At 35.5% G+C, this 19,890-nt stretch overlaps 1 protein-coding gene and 1 pseudogene across 1 annotated transcript; both read right to left on the reverse strand.

Annotated features, from left to right (window-relative positions):
- Window positions 1–1,874: 1,874 nt before the first annotated feature.
- Window positions 1,875–3,986, reverse strand: LOC148960525 (uncharacterized; annotated as a pseudogene).
- A 155-nt stretch (window positions 3,987–4,141) lies between these two features.
- Window positions 4,142–19,766, reverse strand: LOC135692461 (ribosome biogenesis protein BOP1). The gene is made up of 24 exons (XM_065210586.2): window positions 19,649–19,766; window positions 18,955–19,047; window positions 18,566–18,685; window positions 17,869–18,027; window positions 16,646–16,756; window positions 16,316–16,356; window positions 15,875–15,992; window positions 15,010–15,111; window positions 14,550–14,651; window positions 13,735–13,786; window positions 12,994–13,046; window positions 12,154–12,315; window positions 11,531–11,611; window positions 11,245–11,314; window positions 10,226–10,358; window positions 9,840–9,937; window positions 8,900–8,979; window positions 8,338–8,448; window positions 7,041–7,115; window positions 6,158–6,260; window positions 5,674–5,758; window positions 5,419–5,526; window positions 4,872–4,942; window positions 4,142–4,273 (listed from the first exon to the last, which is right to left on the reverse strand). Exons 1-24 carry the CDS (start codon window positions 19,673–19,675, stop codon window positions 4,191–4,193), a joined length of 2,238 nt encoding a protein of 745 aa, XP_065066658.2. The 5' UTR covers window positions 19,676–19,766; the 3' UTR covers window positions 4,142–4,190.
- Window positions 19,767–19,890: the final 124 nt, after the last annotated feature.

The following is a 19,890-nucleotide window of genomic DNA, read 5'->3' on the forward strand; positions in this document are numbered from 1 at the left end:
CATTAATAATATGGGACAGAGGAGAAGAAATATGTGGAGACAGAATTTTTAGTAACTTTATGGGTATAATATTGTGGCTTAAGGATTTGCCAGTTTTTAACACACCAATTATATGTGATATTTCATAAGGGGCTGAAGGGGTTATAAAAAATGAGCTGGGATTTTCATTATCAAGATAATCTAAGGGGGATTTTGGTGACCTAGGTATTCTTTTTGTGACACCATCTGCTACATTGACAAAAAAATTGTTGAAAATAGTAGCAATTTTTGCAGAATCTGTTGTTAGATTTCCATTTGCATTTTTGAGCTTGTTTATGACATTTACTCGATAATTTTTAATACTAATGATTGACTTAATGCCAGTCCACAAAAGCTTCATGTTTTTGCTGTTTTCATTAAAATAATTGTGAAAATAATTGGTTTTGCTTTTTTTAAGCTCTATGGCAATTCTGTTTCTAAACTTTTTGTATAGAAGGCTTTGGGAAGCATCAGGTTTTTTCCTTAGCTTTTTGAGGATATTGTCCCTCAGGCGCATCATTTTTTGGATTCTGCTGTTTATCCATGGCTTATTTCTTAATTTCAAATCTCTTTTAGTTAGTTTTTTTAATGGAGCATGATTCCTGACAATTTCATCAAGAGTAGTAAGAAATCTATTAAATTTTGCATTGACATCAGTCTGACTGTCATTTAAGTACTCAAGGTTAAGGCTGTTAAAATCTGTATAAAACCGTTCTTCATCAAATTTTGAGTAATCATGCTTATAGTATGACAAAGTTTTGTTGGTGATACCTGCTTTTTGAACGATCAAAAACTGAGGAAAATGATCTGCTATTTGAGTAAGGATATTACCACTTCTGGTGTTAAAATTGCAAACATTGGAAAAAATATTATCAATAATGTTAGAAGAATGGTCAGATACCCGTGTTGGACGGATTATAAATGGAAGGAAGTGTTGAGAAAGAAGAAGAGTTACAAAGTCCTTTGTAGGAGAATGGGAGTCATAATTTAGTAAGTTGATGTTGAAATCACCTAAGATGAAGATCTGCTTATTTGCAACAGAGGGGCAAGATAAAGTCTTTTGAATATAGTCCGTGAAATTTTCAATTTCAGTACTAGGGTGGCGTTATGCACAACAGATCAGAATATTGCTTTCCTTGGAAGTTTCAATTTCAGCCCATACTGTCTCATAGTCCCCACTGTCATTATCCAAGTCAGGCCTTGGAACAGGGCCCAAACAGGTTTTAATATAAAGACCAACACCACCATTTTGACTTTGAGATTTAGAAGAGAGAAACGTGTAACCGGGGATGTCAACGTTAGTGCTCAAAGGCCTTTCAAATGAATCCCAGGTTTCAGAAACAGCAACAACATCGAAGCCAATATTCAAGTTGGATAGCAGAGTCTGAAGCTCATCAAAATGACAGTAAAGGCTTCTTATATTCATATGAAGGAAGGAAAGATCATTGTGAGAAGTATCAGTGGTAGATAAATCTTGAATAGTATGATAACTAGAGTCAATATTAGATAGTAAGTGTTCATCAATATCATAGTCTTTCAGGTTAGGCAAGTTAGTAAGATGAGAGGTGATTTCAAATGACGGTGATGCATCAACAACAGGTTTGTCAAATCAAAAAGATTTGATAATGTTTCATTTTTAATTAAGCCAAAAGGAAAAACAGATGCATGATATTCTATTGTGCAATTAATACAGAACCATGGACCACCAGGTTCTTTCGCAAGAGCTTCATATTCTGAAAGAGAAATGTTATTGCATTTTATATGTTGCCAAAATTTGCAAGCATTACAGAGAATGCCACTTTTGTTCACGTTTTTGTGGCAGATGCCACATGGATATTTTGGAGTTCTAACCATTAGGGCCAATAATTACATTCAAATGAACTAAACTGAAAGAAACACAACTTTAATTGAATGACAGTCCTTGAAGTTTTACTTTTAGTCCTTGAAAGTTTTTGTGACAAATCATTGAAGAACATGATTCACTTTGGTTTCACTTGACGTGCCTTCTTCACAATCATTTCTTTTGTTTTCCAAGATCACAGCTTTGCAACAATGGGCCTTGGTTTAGGCTTCTGGTTGGTGTCATTAATCCATCTATGACATTTCTCATTCTTTTGAAAACGACCGACACGGTGTGCCCTTTCTATTTCAAAATCATCAGAGACACCAAGCTCAGATTTTTACCAAAAGCCTTGACTTTCTTTTCAGTTTCATCCCAGGATTTTTCATCAGGACTCTCGGGGACGCCAAGGATTTTCAGGTTATTTCTTCTGGGCTGATTTTCCAGATATTCAGTGTAGTCAGCGATGTCCTCAAAACCTTCATTCACATAATGCTCAAATCGATCTACATTTTGTGCTAAGTTCGTTACTGCAGCCGCATTTGCTTTCGTCTCAACTTTTATTGAATCGTTATCATTGCTCAGAAATGAAATTGATTTGACAACATCATTAAGATCTTTCCTCAGGTCTTTAATTTCTGATTTGACGTCGTTCATAAATAACTGGAGCGAAGAGCGATAGGCCCGATCTTGTATTTCCATCATCTGCTTGAGTATACCAGGTGTGATAGGATCTTTATTATCCATGACTTAATTATTAAATGTATACCTTCCTGAACGTATTTTATTAAAATTTTGAATTCTAACAACATTAAATCACTAACAAAACTTTACGAGGCGCAATAGGCAAGTTTGATTTTACCTCGTGGGAGATTGCATCTGTCCGCCATTTTGTTAGCCTCGTGCCCTGCAGAAGACTTAAATTGACTCTGAGACCGAGTCTATTCAGGCTGAAGGCTTAGCAGCTTTCCTTCCAAGGTAAAGATTTAAATCTTAAAATTGTTTGGTCACACTATAATTTATTCTATAGAAAATGTTAGGTAAAACAAGTTTCACAAAGCTCTCACAGAAAGCTCTTATTGACTGGCGCTTTCCAAAGTTATTTTCTTCCTACATTTATCAACAATTAACATACTCCATCTGTCTGTTCGCACAAGTATTAATATTCCTGTGAATGTTTACTGAAGTTCCCGCTCACAGATATTTTTGCTTTGTAATTACAGTTCCACTTTCCCAGTCTTATTTCGTCTAGCATGCTGGTACCACAGACGCTGCTAAGAACATTCAAAATATTCTAATTTGTTTTTGTAGTAAATTGTATGTTCTTTTGCAATCTTGCTGTCATATAAACAAAAATACTTTTGCCTCATATTTATTTGATATTGGAACTGTTCTCCTGGGGAAGCGCGACTTTGTAGACGAAAATAAACTTCTATGGGAGCATTAACTGTTTACAACAGGGCGGCTCACAGTGAATCATATGAAAAATCACTGAATGAAAAAACCTTTATTACAGCGCAATTTCGCAAAATCTTGAGAGCTCTCAGAACTGTAAGGAAATCCATAATTATAAGAAATACTATTTTGAACACAGACTGATTTTTCTTCGTTTTGTGACAACACTCAATTCTGTTTTGAAAATCGATTTATCCAGTATATTCTTTCGAAAACAAAGTATATCTTAACATATGCAATGTAAAACGAGTTTTGGTAATTTTTTTGTCGCATGGTTCATAGAATGTTCGTGGGCTTTGAGGATGCAGTCTGAAGATCGACTCGACCAATAAGCTGCCGTGACTAAATTGGGCAGCGCCCTTATAGGACAAAACCTTCCTTCTATTATAACTCGCCTTAGAAGTAGATTTAATTATACATGAATATGGAGCATATCAAAATTGTTTTTTAACTAAATTTTGCTTAACTTCACAAACATAGCTACAGTAAATATTTTATTGACGAGGACTCGACATCGTTTCGCTGAAATTGTAATGAAAATTACTGTTTACCGGTCTGTCATAAATTGCCCGATACCGCACAAGAAGAGCTGTACACGCTATTTTGTGTATAAAACAGGATTGTTTTAAGGTGCTACTCCAGGCTTCACGCTTATCATCAGGCCACTGTTTACCTAAATTATTTGTTTTTTAATTAAATTTTGCTTTACTTCAAAAATATTGCTACAGTAAATGTCTTTTTGAGAAGAAAAGCAACTCAACTCGATATCTCTGTATATATATTCTGCTTGTCTGAAAGGTCGATTTTCTTCCAAAAATATGAAAAATATTCACCTCCCGTGATTAAAATAATTATAAACCATACATACATGCAACCTTCAAGTACAAAGTTTTATAGTGTTATCAGCACCGGCTGTAAAAATCCATGGCTGCGAGGGATGGAATACGCAGTCTGTAACACCTTAAAGAAAATTATGGAAGACATTTTAATTTTGGATTAAAATAACAGAAATTTCACAAGTGCGAAAACCAACCATGTGATCAAGCAGTTGCCGGAGGTATTCAGTCGACCATATTCTGGAGGAAACGTTTCATAAAAAGCAATTTTGCTTGTCTGTCATTTACTTGTGAAGAAAAACATACCATAATATCGGATATTAAAGTATGTTTTTAAAATATTAACTTAAATTATCTTTTGGTTTCTTATCTTATATATAAATTAAAAACCTTACAATAAACTAAATTAAGGCTTGATGAGTTGACATCTATTGTAGGAATACATTTTATATATGGTTTCTACCCATCTACCCAATCTTACCAAAACAACCATCTCAAACGTCTATCGATCAATAAAGAAAATATCGCTTTGTAATTTCCCACGAAAAAATAAAAAATCGAGCTATTTTTTACCAGTTTCAACATTAGCAGTGACGCGATACTAGTACTCCCTAACTGCAATGCAAGCCTTCAAAACGATGACTTCAAGATCTCCTAAAGCCATGGATGCTAGCGTTGTTTTCATAAATAGACAACAGAATAAAAGATATAGCATTACATACCGATATCTCCATTAGGCGTATGACACCGAATGACCTTCACTGGGACTATGAGAGGATTTTGCATGTAGTCACTGAAAAATGAGATAAGAAACTTCAATCTTAAGAAACATTAGTATCTGGTTCCTAATCTTATCTATATCTGAAATAATTAGAAAAACAAAATAGAGGCCTACAACGTAACTGAACTATAATTCTATCAATTGCACAACAAGTGTTTTGACTGTAGTTCGGAAGTGAATCATCTTAAGAACGTTATGTTACTCCTCTATAGAACATTGACAGGCGAAAGTTGTGTAGCATTAACACAGATGTAAGTGCTGTTATCAATTGCTCTTTCAATGGCAAAACATCAGCACTATAGAACAGCATGAATTGAAGATCAAAGATCGTAGGTCGGGAATGAGAGAATAACCTTTGACATTTTACTTGATGATCAAAGGTCAAAAATCAAAGGTTACATGAACCGCAGATGACAGATTTTGAATACTTACAGCATCAAGGTAAACAGGGAAAAGAAAATAGAGAAGACATTAAACATGAATATAACCTGAATACTTTTCCGTGACAGATAATCACGGATCCATCATCACTAGCTGATGCAAACAATGGGTATCGTTGGTGGTACTTGACTTGTCGCACAGCTTTCTTGTGGTGCCTAAAAATAAGAGACAATTGTTGCTCTTTACAAGAGTGTAATGTACAAGATTTTACTGAGAACTGCTAGGAGGAACTTATAGTCCCAACTTTTTAGACAAAATTCAAGAGTAATGACTGAAGAATAAAAAACAAAATTAAAACATACCTTAGCGTTTTGTAAGGCTTTGCAGACAAATCAATATCAAACCAACATAGTCTTTTGTCATAACTTCCAATTATTAAGTTGTCGCCTACAAGATTGACATTGGTGTTTAACTCTGATAGGAAAATTCATAAACGAACTTAAAGCATGGCAACGGGGTGGGAACTAAATCTATGACATATTGGATGAGAGTACTAAAATCAGACAGTTAAGGAAGACATGCAACCAAATCAGTTAAAAGCATGAGCTGTCTAGAAGCTAAAAGATTGTATAGGGTAAAAGTAAGAAAAAATTGTCGTGATGCAGTGATATAGAAAGCTTACATAGAACAAAAAACAATTTTGCAGAGAAATAAGAAAACTGTGAAGTTAGAAAGGCAGGCAAATTGAAAAGAAACTCATTCACATACACAAATACTGCCAAAGTTAAAGATAAAGATCACCAAGCAATGGAGACGAATATCTTGAAATGCAAAATGCCTTTATACCTTGCGGGTGGACATCCATACTGGAGATCCATTTGACACCAGAAGCAAGTTTTTTTATCAACTCTTGCTTTTGAAGGTGATAGATACGTATAAAGCTTTGCGTCTGTAAAAAGAGCAAACAAAAGTAAAAAAAAGACAACTGTATTTAACATGTAATTTGTTTACCTCTCGCTTGGTTATGAATAAAGTTATTTCAAATCTACGATTATAGAGACAAAAATACCAACAACAGCGTCAAGCTTACAGTTACAACTAACAATGGTATAGGTGTCCTAGATTAGAGTGAAAACATCGGGCTCATCAAGGCTCGTTATCTAGTTTACAAAGTGCATCAACGAACCACAGCAAAACAATAAACAAAGCCCTGATACACTCCAATGTTGTATATGGCGAACCAAGAAGATCTCCCTTGAGGGTTAAAGATTCATTAAATCGCACTTTGCTTCGAAAAACTAAAAGAAGTCGCTATGTGATAACTCAATAAAAATCGAGTTTGTTCTATACCATAATATAAAACCTGTTAACCCAGTTGTGTACAAAAAACGTTAAATCTGTTACAATTTAGATGAGATGTTACCAGTTAAAGACCCGATCTTTACTAAGAATTTCTCTTGTCTCGGAAATAGAATATTAAAACCAAAAGTAACCCGTGCCTATCTGGCAAAATCTCAGCCAACTTTGATTAGGTTTAGCATTTTTTTCAAATGGAGAGGAACTCCATAATATGCTCTTTAAGGTATAAATTCAAAATGGGCAAAATCAAATTTCGTGACCTCATCGGTATTATATGGAATGGATCCAGTGTAAATAAGGCCTCGTATTTTGTTGTATCCTTAATTCATGAAAAAAACAAGAGAGACCAAAGACAAGGGCTTGTACTTACTGCTACGTAAAGGAACGGCTTGATTGGATGAAACTGGACACATTGGACAAGACCTCCTGGTTTTTTGAATGGCATCTGTATCAAAATAAATCAATAATTTTGTAAGAGCATAGCCTACTAGGTGGTGATACCCGCCGCTAAGTGCAGATTCCTGTTACTATATACTGTCGAGTGAACAGAGGACGGATGTTAAGCAAGGAAGTGAGAATGGAGACGATCCTGGTACAGTAAAGAAGATCCCTAGCAACTCGGTGAAATAGCCACCGTGCAGCATGTCAACGTACAGTCAAGATTACGTGGGTTTTAAGAGTTTCTTCATGTCTGTTAAACAATTAAAGACTGTTATAAACTATCAGGGTTTTCTATACACGGTTATATTGAAGGGAAGACTATTAACATGACATAAACAAGCCACGTGATTACGTATTGTCAAGTTACAGAATAACATGAAATTAGAGGAAGATAGGGATAAGGCAGAACATGGCCCTTAAGATCTGTCTTCTAGGCAAGTGACTGACCCCAGAATATATCTAAAAGTTCACTAAAAGCAGATTAAAAAGAGGAAAGAAAATTTCTATACGGAATTTCACACAGCTGGCAGGATAAGTCCCCTAAAGTGTTAAATACTTGCAACCTATATACCACATCTTCTTCAAGATTCTGAATTCTATTAAAATGTTTAATAAGTTCCACTTAATTTCTAAACCAAATAAAAAGCTGAATCGGTGCATGAAATATTTAGTCAAAATATTTTTCTCCCTTTGACAGAATGCTGAGTGCAGAATGCCAATGTTATTTTGAAATTCTCAACCTTTTTCTTACGCTGATTTTCGTCTTTAATGCTTGGTTTTTCAATGGAAAAACAGAAACATCTTCTCCTGAACTAATACTAGAGTTTTATAGTTAACCATGATAAGTATTACAGATGTAGATTGTAGAGGGGGCTAGCCATTTGATACGATCCGTTAGGGTTTCTTTCTTGTTCTTTACAGGTGAAATCTCAGAGTTTATGCCGGGGGTGAGTTCATGAATCTTTAGCAAATAGTTATGGCCTCTCTGTAGGTATGACCTCTCTGTGGGTATGGCCTCTCTGTGGGTATGGCCTCTCTGTGGGTATGGCCTCTCTGTGGGTATGGCCTCTCTGTGGGTATAGCCTCTGTGTGGGGGTAGTTCTTCTTGAATTTTGACTACTTAGACTTAAAATGCCAAAAGAGGGACAAGTTCTTCCTCTTTCCTTATTTTGTCACCTTTGAATTTCGATTGATAATCAAAATTTGATAAATGATATCCTTCATACCTGGCTTTTTCGCTTGGTTATTTGATGGATGACGACTGACTGTGAGCCACCATCAGCCAGTACCAATGCAAAGTAATCACCCTTTTTGTGCCAGGCGCCTTGCTCTATGACCTGAAACAAGGATTAAAGCTTAGAATTGAATTTTCCTACAAAGTTAAAGTTCAATAAGCTTCATTAATATTTACGTTCTTGAAAATGAGGAAGACATTCTTCTCAACTCTCAAAGATGAATGATCACATCTCTACCATGTAGTGTGTATCAGCAAAAGTGGAGCAAAAATGAATGCTGAGCACCGAAATCTTCAAAAACATATTGATAAAAATTTTAACGAAGAACAATCTTTTGAACTTAGAAGAACTATAAGATGGAGGGCAATGAGTTCACATGATCTGCTCGATATTGGTTCTATAGCTTTAGGCTGGTTGGATAAACCGTTGCTTTCTGGCATGGAAATAAGGTTATTTCTCGCTTGATTCCTATAATGATTAACTTCAATCGAATTGCTAAAGTGATCTTTTCTGCTGCAATCGCTCTCTCAATTTGAATGAGAAGACTCCTTACCTTTTCGTGTGAAATTTGGATTCTCACACCTTGGTTTCTCCTTTGTAGAGGTGGAACTTCCCAAGTTACTTTCTCATTATCTAGAAAATATTAATGGATGATAAACAGCGTGTAATTACATGCAACCATAGAGCTGTTATAAAGCCGAACTCCTTAAGAAAACAGAACTTTTATTCGACTTATCAAGTTTCAACTTATAGAGATAACAAAGATCGTAACATAGTGTGAAGTTCGAGATAGCGGGGGTTTGACTTCTCCGGTAATCAATTTATCAAGAGTTATCTGTAGTACAATAACATAAAATCATAAAACTATTTCATATTAACGGCGAATTTGCACCAGAGTTAGGAAACTGAAAAGATAGAATGAGCTTGAACCTGGCCAGATTTTTGCCATGCCACTTTTCCTAAAGCCCAATCTCCAGTAAGAAAAAGTATTGTGAAATTTCGCAGCGAAATACTCCACGCGAAAAAATTCCTTTGAATGTTTTTGTTGACCTCACGACATTGGAATGTAAAGTTTGGAAGCGTGGCAAAAGGGTATGGACTATGATTGGCTGCTGAAGGACTGCGCAGGCGAAAAGCGAAAAAAGTTAAACTCATTTTGCCTTTTCTCGCAGAGAAACTTTCGCGAGAAATCCCAGCAAAACTTCACTGCGCATGTCTATGACGTATTTTACGCGAACTTTTTCGCATTTCGCTGATTTTTTTCTCATTGGAGATTGGGCTTGACGTCGGTGATGGTCATTTAGACACTTCATGAATGATGGGGAGAGGATAGTCAGCTGCAAGGAGTACGAACCTCTGCAGGGGGAGGGAATTCGATAAATCAGGGCATTTGGTCGTGCATACCTTGTGGACGTCCCCGTAATCTTCGGAGATGAATAGAATCTTTGGAGATGAATAGAATCTTTGGAGAGTGGTTTAACAATTATACAAACCTTCACTAGTGTTCTCGGAACCGGTCAATATATTTTCTGTGTTCTGCGACACCAGCTTGTCTCCAAGATGTGGATTCAATATAAACAACGATTTTCCCCTGAAAATAGGTTAAACTGCATAATGACTTTTATACAATAAATCATATTGAAAAAGAATGAAGCATTCTCAGGTAAACAAAATCGAGTTTAACAGTGCTGTTAACAAAAATATTTTTTAGAAATGTGTAAGGGTTCTCGAATCTCCATCGACAAAATAAAAAGATTCAGAGGAATGCATCTATAATCTGAAATATACAAGAATGAAATTAAAGAAAAGGATGCTAGAATATCACTTTGATCTGCCAATTTCTACAGTTCCAAATGTAACAATTTTTAAGGTAACTTACACGGCAACCGCTATTAGGGAAAACGATGCACTTGGGCTCCATTCTATAAATTTGATTCCGTCCTCAAACTTAATGGTCTTCAAACAACGGCAAGTCGCGACTTCCCATAGGCGGACAGTGTTATCTGCACTACCTACAAGCGAAGACACATCTCAAGTAAGGACAAGATACCTTCAAAAAGAGACATTAAGTGGAACAGACAACTTTCCTTGAAATCCTATCCTTTGTGAGCAAAAATAAAATATTAAAACCGATGCAGTATTCAAAAAACTGATATGGAGCTATGTTTCCCATTTTAATCAACATTATTGCATTTCGAGTCGATCATGTTTTGCAACAATTGACCATTTTCAAACTTTTCCAGGAGCGTTTCTTTGCATAAATAGAAAGGTTTCCTTCATTTGCCCTTGAGAGCATTGCTTCGAATTTCTTATGTGCTTTTTGAGAATCTTTCATTGTCAATAATTTGCAACTATGTTTCTAGAAGAGATAATTTCCCAAACCAGCTCTTCTATTTCTCCCTGTTCCATGAATCCATTGCCAAACTTTTATGTTACAAAAACACCCCTCTCCCTCCCCCTAGATCATTATTCTGTAGCTTGTGTTTTTCTGAGATTTTCATCATTTTCCCTGGAGGTCTTTGCCTCGGCATCTCTGTAATCTATTGCTCTCTACCACTTTCAGAGAACAAATTCCAAGATACAAAAACCTTTCCTAAGGGAATCTCTTCGCGATTGTAAAGAACTATACCCATCTTTTCGGAGACTTCGTGCTTAGCAAGGCTTAAAACTTTCTTAGATTTTACAAAAGCAGTGGCGGACACTTTGGGGGGCGACCGCCCCCCCAAAACTTTAGAGAACAATGGTCTTTTGTTCTAAAACAATAGGAAATGTGACGTTATCTTATTAAAACAATAGGCTTGTCCCCCCCCAATATTTGACCAAGTGTCGGCCCCTGTACATAAGTATTAATTTCTGAGTCGATAGCACAAAAAGTTACAAAAGTAAATTGTGCCATACCCGACGCAAGCCACTGTCCAGTTGGGTCGATAGTTATGCCGTTTACCGGTGCTGTGTGTCCATGATAAACCTGCAATTAACAAGACAACACATTTATTCATCAATCTTTGTCTCTAAGCAAATACAAAGTAACAAACCGAAATGGAAGGAACTTCTTTAATTGAGTAGTCTTGAATTACAGTTCAAACTTGTTTTTTCTATCATAGAAAACACGAGGTCGTTCTGTAGAAAGGTACAAAATGCGAGGTCCAAGAGTTGATTGGTTGCACTTTATTAGTCAACTTACCAACGCAACGCTTGATGGGAATGGCTGCAGGTCACGTGGTTTTGGAAGTTTCGGAATCAAATCCTCTGGATCAACTTGTAACTGTAAGAAAAAGAACCTTAAGTTGAGTATTCACAAAAATCACAATAATAAAAGGACGCAGAGAAGTTGGCATAAGAAATTGGCTTGAAATGTAAAGACTTCACAACAATCTGAATCCCTGCCTAAAGTCTTTAAAAAGCCCTGTTACTAAACCGTTCTTTGAAAAACTAAAATTTTCGGCTAAAAACAGATACTGCAACCCCTCTTCCAAATAATATTGTTTGTCATAAGTATATGATAGGAATCATTCAGAACACTGAAAATATTAAATACAATATTTTTTGGAGCAGAAAAGGGAAAAGTCTTTCTCGTTTAATGAAAGATATGTCTTTGTGGCATATTAAACAGTTTCTTCGATGTGTATAAAAGTATTCATAACTTTTGCGCTATGAAATGTTGAGAGGGGAATTGAATAAAAGGAACTTTCGTAAAAACTTTTTGATTACTTGTTTTTGACATTAAAAACAATCAGTAATAACGTTGAATTACAATATAACACCGATATAAATATTCCAAAGAAGACAAATGGTAAACATATTTACCCGAACACGCCGTTGACGAGGACATAAATACAAATCGAGACAGCGCTCAAATCGTTCTTCGATGAAATTCGAGTATGCAGGAACCTTTCGTAAACAGTCGTATTTTTTCGGCACGAAATTCCTTTGGCGATCGAGAGGGTCCGTATCTTCCCATTGCTTCAACTGCGGATATAACGAATGTCAATAAAGCAATGTATCATCTAAAATATTGTAAATATACTCCCTGGAAATTTGGCGGGAACGCTCGTTTCGTTACCCAAGCATTTCTGCGAATTCCAAATTACGGTAGAACGATGGAGCGTTTTCTCGAAATAATGCTTAGGAATTCATGTTTTTTGCTTTTTGCGGCTCTTCTTTCAATAATTGATTTAGGTTGATCGGGCAGAAACTTTTAATTTTCAAAACTTCATGGAGTCTAAACGTAGCAAGAAAGTTGTGTCAATTGTCGTCGTTTCCATTGCTCTTGCGTCGTTTCCGCTACTCGAAACATCGAAACATCGTTTCCGCGACTCAAAAATGACGACCACAAACATTTTTCTGTCGTTTCTACGACCTGTCGATCACAGCAACTCGTTTCCTTTGCAACTAAAGATTTCCTGGTCAGAAAAGGGGGGGGGATGATATTACTGCATACTATTACTGCGGTACAAACAATTTAGTTCAACATTCTGAAATATCGTTCTGTTTTTATGCAAATTTTTGCGATCTCTGCTTGCTACAAATAAGAATTTAACAAAATTTTCAGACAAGGCTTTCTTATGAAAATCAATGATATATTATATTGAATAGATTATCTTATGAATAAACAGCAAACAAACGAAAAAAAGAACGTAAACAAACCTCTTCCTCAGTCATCAAATATTCTGGCGGTGGGTTATATGATTCGTCGTGTCCTTTGATGGAAGAAAAAATCCATAAATCGCAGCTCGTGACAGTGGCTTGCAGAGGACCTGTCCGAGTATTAAATCCAGTGTTTTGAGCGGCACGGATTCCGCCAAAGAGTATTAGTATTATCTACCTATTCTTCTGCACTTCTCTTAATTTAAAAGCATTGCTTTACACAGCATAGTGATCTAAAAATTGCATGTAACTGAGGCAGGCCATCATTTTTTTTCGAGCATAAGTTTATTTTCAGGGTATCTGTAATTATAGATAATCGAGTGGAGGGAGATGCTATTGCATCTCTCTTAGATGCTATCTTTTCTTGTGAAAAAAGATATTCTGGCAATGAAATTTGGACTATCACGTTGGTAATGTTAGCAAGAGGCCCTTGGGACTTACAGTAAACCCTAACAAAGGCAAGGGGGGGGGGCTAAAAAGACAGGGGTTAAGCAATATACTTATTTCCGTTTTAGAGAGAAAAATAATCTAGAAACCAACAGCGTTCTAAAGCTCTGGGAAAGTGCATTCTACAACTCTAGGAAATACATTCTAATCACAACTTGACAGCAAAGACCATATATGACGGTCTCAAGACTAGCGAAAGGCCTGGGGAATGTGGCGGTGGAAGAAGACAAAAAATAAAAGAAAACACAATATACACAATTCATTAATTTAAATTTTGTTTGCAAGAAGTCATACCTGGAAGCTTCATCTTTGGCGCTGGCCAGTGCATTGGATGATCTTTCCTTGCCTGAAGAAGTAAAAATTTTCAAGCAATCTTCAAAACCCTAAACATTAATTGGGTATTATATATAAAGTAGCTGAAGCTTGTTGTTAGAAAAAAGTAAAATACGAGAGTTAACACTAAAGTTAGGGACAATTACTTGTAAATGACTTACAAACTCAAACTATCAAAAGAGGCAAAATACAGCGAATGAGAGGCTGTTTCAAAAGGTTCCTTAGGAACATATAGAGAAAGCAGGCCATAGCGAGTGACCAAATTGAGTACAGGCAGACAATTAGGCTCAAAATTAGTGACATAATAAACAAATATAAATTGACAAGAATTAGTGTGAGAGCAAACTGGAGGAAGAAAACAAGTTAGTCTAAAATGTAATATTTAAGGGCCAGCAAATGTTGATGCTTAACAAGCAGTAGCCTTAACATGCATAGTACATTCTTCGCCCTTTTTCTTGCCTCTTTCCTCGCCGCCCATAGTACTTTGTAGTTGCCTCTAGTAGGCCCAGAAAGCGTGCATCCAGAAGCTACACGAGTCTGCATTCGACCTTAAAACTATAATAATAATACTCGAGTTTCTAAGCCACGTTTTCATTTCATGATTGGCATAAGCTATCAGCGCCGGCTGTTTCATTAAGCATCAGAAAGAGCTTTAAACTTGTACCCTGCAAAACATAGTTTCAAGTACACAAATCAAACACCTAAACTTTGCACACAGCTGCAAACAATCAAAAAGTCAAGCAAAATGACACTACGTTAAATGAGATGATGCTTACCGTATCATCATTCCTCCACATCAAGTAAAACTTATTACTTTCTGTTTTCACCGACTTTGGTTTAATCCAACCGTTTCTTATCGCACGCACGATCTTGATTATCTGCAACAGCACAAGAATGCCATTATATCAAGAAATGTTTTCATCAGGCAAGAAAACTGGGGTATGTTGGTTTATAAGCAAATTCACGTAGCTTGCCATAACAAGAAACGCTTCCTTACCTCATGGGGCTTGCATTAATGCATGTAATGAAAAAAATTCCACTAAGCAAGGCCATTATGGTCTGCTTGGCACCTTATTGTTTGCAATCTCTACTTTTGGTCATTCTTACCTTTATGCTTACAAAATGTTTCGCAGAAACTGCAGAATGACTGTTAATGATGATCGTTCTAATTTGAAGAAAATACTATCCTGAAATCCACAAAGTTGATCATGAAAAAAAGGATATTGTGGCGCTTACCCGTTTGTGTTCCCATTTCGATGGAATAAAACTACTTTTTGCTTCCGGATTGTCTTTAATAGGATGGATCATTTTTTCTCCAGTAAACCAGTCCACGTATGGCTTGGGAAATTAAAGTGATTCGTTAGCAACATTCAATATTTTTAAAGAAACAAAACAAAAATCTAAACGAAGCAGAGAACTGACTAATACCACGCCTTTGCTTCTAGAATGCTTTCTTTTTTATACTTTACAAAGAATAAGATCTGTTTTTAATTCCTCTGTCGTATCATGTTTATCAAATAGATTAGAGCAAAGCAAATAACCAGACTTACAGCATAATTTTCGACGTTATTTTTTAGCTTGAACTGCTAGCGAATGCATTTAAAAAAAAGCTTATTGAGAATGTCATTTGAAAAAGAATGCAAGCTTTGTGCAGCATCTCTCTTTTAAAATACTAGACATTCAAAGAAGCGAATCTGCCTTTAAAGAGGGCTTGGGGCAACTGATGTCATACTAAGCTTGGAATCAAACACAGCAATGGTTCCGGGGGTAACTTTGATGAACTAAACAAAGTCATATCAATTACTGAAAAGCAAGAACTATATATTTAAAGCTGTCTCATACAATCTTGAGACAATACTACTATCTATAGTTAAAACATTATAACCATGCCTCTTTTTATTTGTGAATGGTGCCAAAAAAGAAATGTTGTTAAATTTATTTTAAGCCTTTTCTTCTATAAAAAGGTTCAGCGATGTCCTTGCGAGATTCTTTATAAAATCAACAAACACCAGAAGCTGGCGTTCTCTATATATAGTCGTACTGTTCTGCACCTGAATTCACTGTGCATAATCAATACCACACTGGAGTTATTAGATATTACCTCATAAGGATCAAAGCCTTTTTCTGGAAACCTTGATGACTGAATATTCTGCATGATTTCTAAATCTTCATCTGTAAGTCTGATATTTTCTTCATTCGTATGATCACGTACTGTCCTCCTGTTGATATAAAACGAAATTCAAGCTTTTCTGATTAAATAAAGAATAACAGTTGAGTTGCCTGATGTTTGCATCAAGCATAAAACTCGCATTAAGTAACCAATGCGTTGATAGATCTGCCTACATGGCATAAATCACTCCACGACAGACTATAAATAGTTGTCAACATACTGGTTATCAAAGATATGTTGGAGCAGATTAGGTTTAATTTTTAAGAAAATTAATATACAGTTTAAAAAACAAAATATCTTTGTTACTAGAACTAAAAAGTGAGTGCAAGCAAAATTGAGATGGCATTTTCAGACATGTTTAAGTATGCTTACCAGAAATCTGGGTCATCTTGTGTTGCAAGAAAGTTCTCAAGCTGAAAAAACAAATCTTAAGCTCAAAAGAGATCCCAACATATGAATTTCAAGAGCAAAAGATATTAAGCATAACAATGTACAAAATATAATTTTTAGCGTATTTTTAGCATGTCAACAAACAGCAAGATTTATATGACTTAGCGAAAAGACATTAAGGCAAAAAGTTAGCAAAAACATTGCGTAGTAATTGTTCATTAGCCCCTAAATATTGAAAAATTGATGAAACAAAACAGGTATTTTCTGTTATATATATGCATACAAGGAGAGAAAGCTTTCTGTGTTACATACCGCATCACCTTGTACAGGTCTGGCTATTTTCTGTCCTCTGATGTCATAGCCAATGTGCGAATAATCTCTGTACCATTCCATTGGAATGTTACCAACAGTGTTGCGTATTTCCTTTACAAAAATGGGACACAACTATATCTAACCACAAGTCAACAACACTAAGAATGTTTAAAATCAAGAAGCTTAAAGGGGCTGTGTCATGGTTTTGTAAGCAAACAGAAATACACAGGTCATTATAGATTTTGCACATTGGAATAATGGCGGATGTTGCTTGGTGCTTCAATATGTGCAATAAATTGTATTTTATGAGTGTATTTACTTAAATGGAATGGACAGTTATCATATTTCCACATTTGTACCGACTATCGACACAAAATTTGTAAAGCATTTGGTCTAGGCCAAGGAAATAAAGCTTCATTAAATCAATGGCGAAGATATTTTGTTTCTCTTGGTGGATTTCGATGGCATTAGACAATTACAACAAAATGATCACTTCGAAATGGTCCTTCAAACTTTAAAAAATGTTTTCACTCATAATTTGCACTGGAAAGGTAGGTTTTTTGGGGTCCTTTGTTTCACCCAAAAAACTTTTGCTCAACAGGATGTCCCTTGTAACACAGCCCCTTTTAGGCTGGTTCATATGAATGCAGGTTCAAATGAGTTATTCTATATTTTTTCCTTCCGTAAACAACGAAAAATCAGGGACTGAAAGTGCCTTAGAGATTGGAGTGACAATTTTCAGAAGTGCTTGAATTTGTTTCTATTTAGACACAAAACATTGACTTGTTGTCACTTAGATGAAAACACCCTCTCTTAAAAGCATGTTTATCTATATGAGGCCTTTGTAACTGTTCATGAAGCTGTATCAACCTTTGCAAGTTGAAAGGTCTCTTTACAAGGAGCAAAACAGAGAAGAAGAGGATCAGAACAGAAATATGAAAAAGTGAAAATAAAAGGAAACAAAACAAAAAAGGGTAATTGGACTGAGTAAGTGAAAGCAACTGACTGTATCAGCATGGAAAAGGAAAGAAAAGGAAGGACATAAAACATTTTCTCGCAATAAAGGCTAATAGCAAGTTTGGTGCACAGTCTTTTCAAAAACCTCTCTAAATGATTGCTCAATTGAAAGATTTGCCTTGGTGATAAGAGGAAAATGGATTATTCATGGTAGAATGAAGACTCAGCCATGTAAAGATAATAATTCAAGAATCTGACCAACATACCTCTTCATCAGAAGTATCAGCTTCATCAAAGTCGTTAGTAGAATTTGCAGTTGGTCCTCCTCCTAGAGGTTTCTTTCTTTTTAATGTGTCTTCGATCTGTGCTTCATCATTTGCAATTTTATCTGTGCTGTCACCAAAGGAAGTGCTGATTGGGGCATCCTTAAAATTGATTAGGAATTGAGTTTAAACATAACATCAGCCTGTATTTCAAACAAAATTCATAGGGTGATTTCAAGTCCCTCAAATTACCAGAAATATTTCCTGGAAATGCAGGAAATAACTCCTTTATAATTTCCCAGAAGCAAAGGTAGGAATTCGAGAGGGAGTCATAAACTAATGAAAAGGGAAACAAGTTGCATAACTTTGAGCACAACAGACAAACAATTTTTAGAATGTGGGGGACTGGGGGTAGTAAAAACCTTAGCAGGGTTCCAAGACCAAAGCCTTAGAACCTCTCACTATTTTGAGCCTATTTATGGAAAAAGTTGTCTGCTCTTCGGTATTGACAGAGTTGTACATGCTTTTAAGTGTAGAACAGGACAGTTGCTATTCAGAGTTTCAGACTTAAATGCAACCATCAAGCAACTGTTCTCTAAAGTTATATTCTCAAGAAGCAAATGTAATAAAGAAAAAACTCTGACAGTCATGGTAATTAAGTGCAAAGCGTAGAAAACTAGGGGTACAAAATATTTAATACCTCTTCAGATTCAATGGATTCTGGACTTGAGTCATTATTTTCTATACTTTTCAATAAATCTATATCATTTTCATCATCCTCTGATTGATAAGAATCATTGTCATTTTCATCATCTGTTACCTTGAAAAAGACAGTTTGATGAAAGAAAAACACTAAATAAGAATTAAATAAGAATCAAATTAGCTGCATTATAACATATTCAACTTATCTTGTATTTGTTTTAATCTTAGAACAAAAAGCTTGTTATAAAGGGGATAGTCCAGGGATATATCTAGCTGCATAATGCATAATTGGAACTTTGTTATTTTTTAAGGTTCATTCTTTCAAAATCCTAATAGATTAGGAATAATATATATAAGTGCAAGTCTAGATTTTGTCAAAATATTTACCTCTCCACTTCTGTCTGCTTCATCCTCTGATGTCTCATCTTCTTCCTCTAACCCAGAATAATAGCTTTCATCACTAGCATCTGAATCTATATCCTTCATAAAAACAACAGGAAAATTTATATCATGTGCTTTAAACAACACAAATATTAGATATAACTGATAATTTTGATTTTCATGATAACCAGACTGTAAAGTTTGGTCTATGCCATCAGAGCCAAAATAACAGGAATCCACTAGCAAACCTAAAATATCTTATTGGACATATTTCATCCAACTTTTGACATATTCAAATAATTTTGCAAATTTAGAAGTATCTCAAGGTACTTAATTAGGTTATGTGTGCAAGATTCACATCGAGAGGAAGGACCAGGACACTGCTCGATAAACATAGGCTTCTCAGTGTTCTAAAAACTACCTTCGGATGCTAGGTAGCTATATATCAAGGCGTGTTATGCATTTTTCAAGGATGAAAAAATGCTTAATACATTACTTTCAATGGAAAAGTATAAATTATATGAATAGGAAACGTGATCAGTGATCTCACAACATTTTTGCTATTGCGCCGCCTTGCATCTGAAACTTAGTTTGCCTTTAAATTAAAAAATTGATAACTTTTGACAGAAGCTTTAGCTGTAACAACTTGGTTTTTCATACCAAGGGTACTTTGTATTCTCGTGATTCAATATTATCATACCTCTTCGGCTTTCTTTCCCTTCTCCATGCTTTCCGAATTAGGCCGTCATCTCTTTTGAAACGACCTCCATCTGAAACAGGGGCTCCTCGTGGTTACCAATGTTTCATTTCATTACATTTTTACTCTTGGCAATTAGTTTTAATTTTGAATTCATAAATAGACCATTACAGAAATCAAACTAAAGTTATACAAGATTATTGAAAATTTTATCGGAGCATCTTTAATTGCTCGAAAAGCTCGAA

Source organism: Rhopilema esculentum, chromosome 3 (assembly GCF_057945365.1).
Source record: "Rhopilema esculentum isolate cy_ngs chromosome 3, ASM5794536v1, whole genome shotgun sequence".
NCBI lineage: Eukaryota > Metazoa > Cnidaria > Scyphozoa > Rhizostomeae > Rhizostomatidae > Rhopilema > Rhopilema esculentum.